The 9,627-nt window shown below is 34.5% G+C and overlaps 1 protein-coding gene across 1 annotated transcript in view; it reads right to left on the bottom strand.

Moving 5' to 3' along the window:
- LOC128867904 (multiple C2 and transmembrane domain-containing protein) overlaps nt 1-7,376 on the bottom strand; it is a 52,518-nt gene extending 45,142 nt beyond the window's left edge. The window contains exon 1 of the mRNA XM_054109508.1: nt 6,730-7,376. Coding sequence (XP_053965483.1) covers nt 6,730-6,823 — 94 coding nt within the window. The 5' untranslated portion in view covers nt 6,824-7,376. The remainder of the gene's footprint in view (nt 1-6,729) is intronic.
- Nucleotides 7,377-9,627: the final 2,251 nt, after the last annotated feature.

A 9,627-nucleotide genomic window follows, 5' to 3' on the forward strand; every position in this document is an offset into this window, starting at 1 on the left:
AGAAAGTAGTAAGTTCGAAAGTCGGAAATATGTAAGTGTTGACATCATTTGTCAATAAAGTTTCTGGAATATATTGGGTATGGGATAAAGTTTCCGTCCTTTCTTAGCTAAACTTACGAATTATTTCAACAATTAAAAAATACATGATATTATGTGAAGTATATGTCATTGAAAGCTACAACTTTACTCCACCTTTCAGCCAGCATACGGATTCCTCTGACGGAAAATTCGAGTTCTTTCGACTTGATCCATTCATTGAGCCAGTTTGCGATGCTCTCGTAAGAAGTTAACCGCTCTCCACTAAGGGTTGACTGCATTGATCGGAACAGATGGTAATCGGAAGGCCTGTGGAGTATGGCGTGTGCGGCAGGGTTCCATCTTAAGTCTTTTTAAATATTTCTGGACCGATTTAGCAACATGTGGCCAGGCGTTGTCATGCAGCAAAATCAGTTTGTCATGTCTTTTTCTCCAATTCTCGATTCCAACGCATTAGCTGCAGTCGGTAATGATCGCCAGTGATAGTTTCAGATGGTTTAAAGAGTTCATAATAGATGACACTCTTTTGATCTCACTAGATGCTCAACATAACCTTTGAAGCATGAATATTTTTTTTCGCTGTCGATAGATCTGGTTCACCTGGCAGCCTCCAACATTTTCGGTGCTTAGGGTTATCATAATAGATCCATTTTTATCGCTAGTGACGACGCGATGCAGAGAAACTTTTCTTTCAATAATTGTTGTCTTTATTACTCACGTCGATTTGCCACTTTGGCAGCGTCTAAACCACTCTTTACAAGTTGTATTTGATGGAGTGATTACCGTAAATATTGATCAATATACGACACGTTTCAGCTGCACTTTTATTAAGAAATGCTGTGCTACGCAAATGCTGTTTTTTCGGAACGAACGTAGACATTTTTGGCGGCAGATGAAAAAGGATCTTTACGCTTCAAACGAATGACAACTACGGCGATCGAGACCTCACATATACACCTTCAAATCACCAGTATATTACTAGAGCGAACACAAAAATAGTATCAGCACCGGCACCTCTTTAAATTGTTATTCGGTGGTACTTAAAATATTTGGTTTTGGGTTTTTATTTTGCGAGCTCAAGCCCTTTATTAAAATAAAAATATTAAGCAAAAGATATACGAAAATTAATGCCTTCAGTAATACATCTAAGCAGTGCAAATTTTTATGACCGCATCTGTATTTTCATAAGAAAGTAATGACATCCACTCGACATACAAACACATATGCATATTTACTCTTAGGTAATAACTGCTGTTATGATAATGATGTAGTTGTTCTTAGTGGCTTGGTGCAAAATTTACCTTTCGGCTTTAATTTCTACAAAGTGCAATTTTCTTTCATTTTAGTAGTTTCTACATTATCTGAAATATCTATAAAGGAAATTTGAAATAAGCAACTTAAGTGTTCATTGCAAGGGTCCAGTGAAAAATCTATATTTGGAGCAATTTTGTAGTACACTAATTTGTTATATTTATACAATATATATTTACGTATGCAAGGGGATACTATATTTATGCACACATACACACACATATGTATATACAAATATCGTTACTGGAAAATGCTTCTTCTTCCACTTTCTAACTTGGCATGAGGCCAGCTCACATTCTAATGAGACTTGAGCATCGCTACAGAAATGACCTAAAAAGTTTTTACTTTTTAACAAATAATGGAGCGAATTCTTGAAATTTGTATGTGTTTGAAAATCTTGTTCAAAATTCTATAATTCCCTAGAACTGGGTTTTTTTAGCTTGAGATTCACAACTTAAAATTAGAAAAACACAGTAAACTAATAATCAAAATGACTTTATTGTTTTTCAAAATTATCTCCTTGGAAGTCAATATACTTCTGCATTTGCTTGAACCAATTTTCAACGCGCTTTTGCCACTCAGAAGTGGATACCTCCAATGCGAGGTGTTTAAAGGCTTCAACAGCTTCTTCAGGCGTTGAAATACGTTGGTTTCGTATTTTATTTTTGATGTTGGGAAGCTAAAAGAAATCATTGAGTGGCAAATTTGGACTCTTTAATTCGAATTTTTGAGTGTTGAAAAACTTTCTTCCGTCCGCGGATGCATGAGAGCCTGCATTGGCTTGTTTAAGGATGATTCGTCTTCAGCTTTCCTAATTTTTGGAAAACTTCTGACAAACAAATGGCTGTGTTGCACTCATAATTTAATGTTTTTAGTTTCTATTTCTCTAGTGGTACAGTTATGACTTGACCAAATTTACTGAAACAAATCGGCGACAATTTGCTTTGAGGTGCTTCTTCCACGAATAACTTTTATTGTATGAACCTCGTCGTGGAACGCCGGAACTGTCGGTTGCTGTTTAGTTTTTGGCGTATCCAAGACTGCTCGCCTGCTACGATGTCACAGATGTGGTTTGAACCTCTGCTGCTGAATTGTTTCATTTCTTTACACCACCAATCGACATGAGTACGTTTTGAGCAATTGCCAAATTATGTGGCATCCAAAGAGAACAAATCTTCTTGACGACCAATTGTTCATACAATATTGAATGTGTGCTGATACCACTAATGTGCAAGGATGCCCCTATCAGGCGATATGCCACATGACGATCTTGCGTTATCAATTGAATGCACAACATCGATTGTTTCTGAAAATAGTCTTGAAAGAATCGGTGGGCGCAAAGGAACTCGTTGTACCTTCGTTTCATTATACAGGGTGGGCCATATAGTGTTTGCTTTTTGAACCACCTATTTTTTTGAGAATGGTAACACAAATGACATGTCAAATGTGTTCATAATTTACTTAAAGGTTTGACATTTACGAAATGGAACGCTATACGCTTGAACAAAATTGGGAAATATTGAAAACCTATTTCCAAAGTGGTGAGTCTTCTTCCTCTTTTCTGATGAAGCTCATTTTCACATCGGTGGCTACGTCAATAAGCAAAATTCTCGGATTTGGGGTTTAGAAAATCCACACGTTACTGTAGAGAAGGAAATGCATCCACAACGAGTCACTGTTTGGCTTTGGTTTGGCGGCATCATCGGGACATTTTTTTTCGAAAATGAACGAGGAGCCGCGGTTACAGTAAATGGCGAGCGTTACCGTGACATGCTCAACGAGTTGTTTCCAAAAATTGAAGAGGATGACATGGACAACATTTGGTTTCAACAGGACGGTGCAACTTGTCACACTGCCAAAGTTACACTCGAACTTTGGGCTACCGTTTTTGAAAACCGATATCAATTGGCCGCCTCAGAGCTGTGATGAATGAATGAGAAAATAATTGAAAAAAGTTTTTTTTAATAGTGGTCGCCGCTCGGCAGGCAATGGCCAATCTCCGAGTGTTTTTTGGCATAAAAAAGCTCCTCATAAAAAAAATGTACCATTTGTGGAACAATATCAAGACCTACACCACAAATTGGAAGAGAAGTTCGGCCAAGCACATAACATAAGTTTTCGCGGCAATTTTTTATATATTTTTAACAACATTTTGGGGACACAAAAACGATGATATGATCCTGAAAGAATATCGTTCTCTAATGGAAATAGTGGTGACATTATTCTATAGTAGAATTTTACGAGGACAATTTTTGTGGGACGTTTTAACCCTTTGCTTAAGGAGTCTCAAATGACCTTTTAAATAGACTATTTGAGGATTTCCAGAAAAATTTTGAGCATTTAAATCCAGTATCATTTAATTCTAGTATAATAAAGGGCAATTGTGAATTGGCTCAAAAATGCGCTAATTTTTAGAAATATTTTTTTTATATGGAAGAAGATACTTAACACCGTCATGGGCACAATTTTATACGAAAGTTGAAAGGGACTACAAAAGTGCATACCCAGAATTTTATTTTTAATTGGACGAAAAAGATTGAAATTTTTATGCAAATTTATTGAGTTTTCGAAAATTTTGAGTTATGGGATTTTAGTGGTAATATCAACTATATTTTTACAAACAAATAAAAAAAAAAATATGCATCCATACATATTTGGGAATTTTGTATTTCTACATATCATTAAAACACAGCAAGTATTACAGGGTGGTCCACCTATGTAGCATTTGAAATTTAATTCGGATATAAATAAAAGACACTTGAATATTTTCCAATGAAATATTAGTTTGAAATCCATTATTTCCTCGGCAGATGGCTATCGTGATCGATATCTCGTAAAGTATCGATGAATCAATTTAAAGTTTATGCGCGTTGTCAAGATGACATTTCACACTTGTTTCATTAAGATGTGGGCTGCAGGGTGTGAACAATGGAAGTCCCCAAAAAGGAAATACGGTGCATTTTACAGTTTTTCTTTGATAAAGATGAAAATGTCAAGCCACTAAAATTGTGAAAGATATTTATGGTGTTGATACTGTAATAGTTAATTAAGTGAAATGCCGTTCAGGCATTTCTGATGTTAAAGAAAATGTCGAAGATATAGATAAAATAACAGAAATAATCAAAGTTGACCGACCAAGAGCTAAGTACCGACCATGAAACAGTTTTAATCCGTTTGTCTAAAAATTGTGCGCAAACAAAAAATGGATTTCTCTTCCGCCAGTAATAAACCTTCTCATTAAATGATGAACGCAATTACTTCAACGGCTGGCTTTACAGTAGCATATATTGAGATACCGGTACTGGCAAGAATGATAGAAACAAGAGAGTGCGTGACGTCACATTGACTGAGTTGTGCAGTGTTGCCAACCATTGCTCCTCGAAAAAAATTTAGTGCTTTTTATATATCAAAATGCGACCATTTTCAAGTTTGGTGTTTGTTTCTTTTTTTTATTTAAAGCTACCGAAGCTATAAGTTAAAAAAACTATATTATTAAACCAAATAAGGTTAAAAAAGGTCAACCTGAGAAGATTTTGTGCTACTGAAAATTTGTAGATTCTTATAAAATTTTATATTTTGAAAGTGTATGTTAAATTTTTTGCTTCTTTTAAGGTTATGCAAGAATATTAAATGTTGTTAACATTGAAAACCTTTTTCCACATTTTAAAAAGCGTTTGAATTTACTGAATGCGAATTAAAACCAAAGAGGTGTAATCGTTTCTTCCGGTTCTCAATCCTTAGTGGGACATTGGGCAACAAGAAGTGTATTCATAGTGAAAATAAGGAACAAAATACTAGAAAATACAGAAGAAACTATAAAGACTTTTTTACAAAGAGAGTACCATATCTTGTTACATAACCTCAAATATAACAAAAAACTCATAAATTAAATTGCTCATAACTGTAATACATTACATACATACTAAACATTTATTTAAAAAAACGCATATTTTAAAGTCAATTTGTCACGCATACAAAGTTCGTTAAGTATTTCAATAAAAAATTTGGTATTTTATTCTCTTTAAATGGGCTTTTTGGTGCGTTTTTATATCCAAAGTTAGGCAACACTGCAGTAACGAGATAGAGAGTTGACTGCTGAAAGGAGAAGAACACCAACAGTAACCGCAATCAGGGGCAATGCGACCAGATGTTGAAAAAAAGTAAAGCCAAATAAAGCTGAGTGAATTATTGACTATTGAATTATTATTTACAAAATTATAAACATTACATTTTAGTTAGAAGGGTCTAGAAAAATGTCATGAAGAAAGAGCTAAGACTCCGAGACTAAATAATAATAAAACCACTAAATCAAGTTCCAAAAATGCTAGTCTGGCAATACTGGTGCTAAAACGAACTCCTTGACAAATTCGCTGAGAGTAAAGTAACGGTGGGGGTACCTCTCGCAACTTGTAAGCCTCTTATTAAGGACGCATTAATCAGTTCTGCAAATCAAAGATGGATTAGCGTAAACACCTGTGCAATTGCTAGGCAAACATGGCCAAGGCTAAATCAAAGTCTGACCAAGGTTATTATAAAATGAGTAGACTTCAAATTAGGACCTTAGTAGTGGCCCTCACAGGACATTGTCTCATAGGAAATCATTTAAGGAGATTAGGCGTTTACACGTATGTTTTCTGTCATAGCTGCAGAAATGAGGAGGAGTTGGAAACAATTCAACACCTTCTTTGCACATGCCCAGCTCTAGCCAGAAGCAGGAACCGATATTTAAAACCCTACTTCTTAACGAATGTAGATAATCTATACACTTTAGGTATCAACAACCTTTTTCGCTTTGTCAAAAGCTCAGGATGGTTCAATATGGAGAGGGAAATGTAGGCCAGCCCCCGCGGCTCACAACGGACCCATCTCATGGTTTAAGTGACATCGTTGTCTTTATGTGCAATGCGGCTGCCAAACCGAACCTAACCTAAAGTACCGATGATAGGCACCATCTCTTTATTCTTTCCATCATGGGTACTTGCCTCTCAGTGAATTTGACAGAATCAGCTGTTGAGTTAACGTTTTTGAGCTTTATTCACATTGTCTTGTCTTACAAGCAATTTTTGTTCTTTCTCTCCTATTTTCCTTTATCGTCATTGTTTCTACTGAGCTGACCTAACTTTTTACTTTTGCTTACAAAACTTCTCTTTTTTGCTGCTCTATTCATCGTTCTCTCACACCACTCATCAGAAATTCCATCAGGCCAAAGCTACGCTCATGTTTTCATTTCAATAAGCGCAATCTTGTACTCATTCATTCCCACAGACATAATTTATCTCATTAAGGTACATACATATGTATCAATTAATTTTTATTGTTATTTATTATTCATGTATACTTTCTTTTCCTTTTTCATTTCGCTACTAAACCCATGCTTTTTACCTGGATGAATTTTGTTGGGCCTGCAGCAAGCACAAAACGCAGCAGGACACTTGAGGGTTTTTTTGGGCTTTTTAGGCAATACTCCGTCTGCCATACAAACGTTTAGACGTCAGCATTAAATGAGGATTTATTGGCAGACGCTATTATTTATTATTGCGTCTATGTGATTAGCATTGACTGCGGCACGACTATTAAGACGTAAAATATTAGTTCGCATTTTTCTTTTTTTTTTCATTTTTTATATGCTTTGAGTAACTTTTCATTTTGTATCTCTCACTTTGTAGGTTTTCTTATTATTGAAAAAGTTTATTCCATCATAAAACAGTTCACTGTATTTTATGTCTCTGAAATGTCAAAGTTGGCCAATAACTTTTTAAACTCTTGGCCACAAAGCTTTCAATTTATGTGCGTTTGTGAACTGGCAGGAAATATTCTGGTGTTGTGGTTATATTTATTTGTTGTTTATATTTATGTTGTATATGTTTTGGGTTCGTTGCGCATTTCACAACAATAAATCCCACTTAACGTTGCAATTTAATTTATTCGTGCACTTACATGTAAGTAGATATGTAAATATGAACTTTTTATTGCAATGTGTGCAAATTGGAGACTGCAACCGAATCGTGTGCTTATGTTGCGTAGATACTTAAACAGCCCGCGAAAAAGCTACAGCACCTTAACATTTTCAACAGTTTTGTTAACTTCTGGTTTTTTTTTCTGAAAGTTCATTGTTTTTTTTTTTATATAAAAGCTTCGCCATTGCCTAACAAAAATCATATATGTGCATATGGACGTATTGTAGGTATATATCCAAATTTCAAACCTCATACAAACCTTTTAGACAAATTTGAGTAGGCAGTTTTATAGTCTATTGATATTTATTACAATAAAGCTCAAGTTTAAAGTGGCCCAAAATTCTAGCTGATATTTGATAATTTTTCCCCTTACGGTGTTTCGTATTTTCTTCATATAAGCTGTGCACAACATTCTTCTTATTCGGAGAAAATGCACAACACCATGGGGGAAAAATTATCAAAAATCTACTAGAATTTAAAGTCACTTCAAAGTGCACTTTTTCATATTAAAATTTCTTAGTGTAAGCAGTAAAACAATCATTGGCCACATGCGTATTTGACAATTTGTATGCGAAGTGATTTATGTGTAGTGGTTTTCTGATGCTTTCCATTTCAATTCAACCGGGCTATTCGGGTCATGTTCTTCGATTTCGATGTAACTTAAATATGTTGCTCTGTGGTCAATATAATGAGACACGTATTTTTTTGTTCGCCCAAAAAAAAAATTTTTCAAGAGTTATCGGCAATTTTGTTTTTCGGCTCAAATTTGATTTTTTTTAATTATATAAGAAATTTTTTTTTTTAAATGCCCATATCTTAGTCAAAAATGAACCGATTTTAATATATAATTCTGCGTTCAAAATGATCATCATTACTTACATGAGCGACTTCATGTAGAAACAATTGCAAAAAAGTAGTTGAACATTTTTTATTTAGCAAAAAAGAAAAAAAATTGAAATTTTTTCGAAATTCAATATTTCAAAAAGTGTATTTTTTTTTTTATAACTTTTTCCAAATCAAGAGGACACCTCAAACTTCAATTAAGCTGAATGCCCAGTAGCTAAAATGAGTTGTTTTTGAGTAATGCATTTTTGAGTAAAAAACCAGTTTCGCACTTTTTGTTTTTTGCAAAATAAAAAATTTTCAACTACTTTTTTGCAACTGTTTCTACATGAAGTCGCTCGTGTAAGTAATTACGATCATTTTGAACCCAGAATTATTAAAATCGGTTAATTTTTGACTAAGCTATGGGCATTTAAAAAAAAATGTTTCTTATATAATTAAAAAAAATCGAGTTTGAGCCGAAAAACAAAATTGCCGATAACTCTTGAAAAAAATTTTTTTCGGGCGAACAAAAAAATATGTGTCTCATTATTTTGACCAGAGAGCAACATATTTTAGTTACATCGAAATCGAAGAACATGACCCGAATAGCCCGGTTGAATTGAAATGGAAAGCATCTGCTTCCATTAAGGGATTAGGGGTAGTCAGAATTTTCAAAAAATTGTATTTTTTTTGCATTTTCTTGCAATTGGATTTTTTTTTCGATATCTTAAAAATATTGTTTGAAAATTTGAAGTGAATCCGACAAATACTTTTCGAGTTATTCAACAATTAACAAGCAGTGCTCGGGTGCTCCGAAACCGATAGCAAAATGCGTTTTTCTCAAAACTATATTTTTTAAACTGGTGATCATTGTAGCTTAAAAACCGCTTTGGTAGATTCGAATAAAATTTATACTGCTTTGGAAAACATAGGGTTTTTTTCAAAATTTCATTTTTTTTAACAATTAATTGTCGGTTTTTTTCTTGAAAATCTGAAAAAAATCGCCTAAGGCCGCCTTTGGGTTTGCGCTATGTTACTGCAAAGTTGGTTCCAAAGAGCCTGAATTTCATGTAAAGAGGTACCGCGTTGATATCGCCATAAACTTGATTTCCAATGCTGAATCCGACCCAACGTTCATCAAATGCGTCATTACTGGAGACGAAACGTGGGTTTATGGGTACGACATGCAAGCCAGACATTAGTGGAGGTTTCTAAGATCAAAATATTCTGGCCGTTTTCAGTTAAAAAAGAAAGCGATGTTCACGGTTTTTAGGGATTACACAATGAGTTTTGACCAAAAGGTCAGACAAATTATTAGGACTATTATTTGGATGTTATGAGACGTTTACGCAAAGAAATACGCCAAAAAAAGTACGGATTTATGAGGAAATAACTCTTGAATTTTGTACCGTAATAACACACTATCGCCAGTGCCAACATTATACGGGAATTTTTGACTAAGAACGAAACGAATGAATACCGTCCAACAGCTATCTAA

Source organism: Anastrepha ludens, chromosome 6, assembly GCF_028408465.1.
Source record: "Anastrepha ludens isolate Willacy chromosome 6, idAnaLude1.1, whole genome shotgun sequence".
Classification (NCBI taxonomy): domain Eukaryota; kingdom Metazoa; phylum Arthropoda; class Insecta; order Diptera; family Tephritidae; genus Anastrepha; species Anastrepha ludens.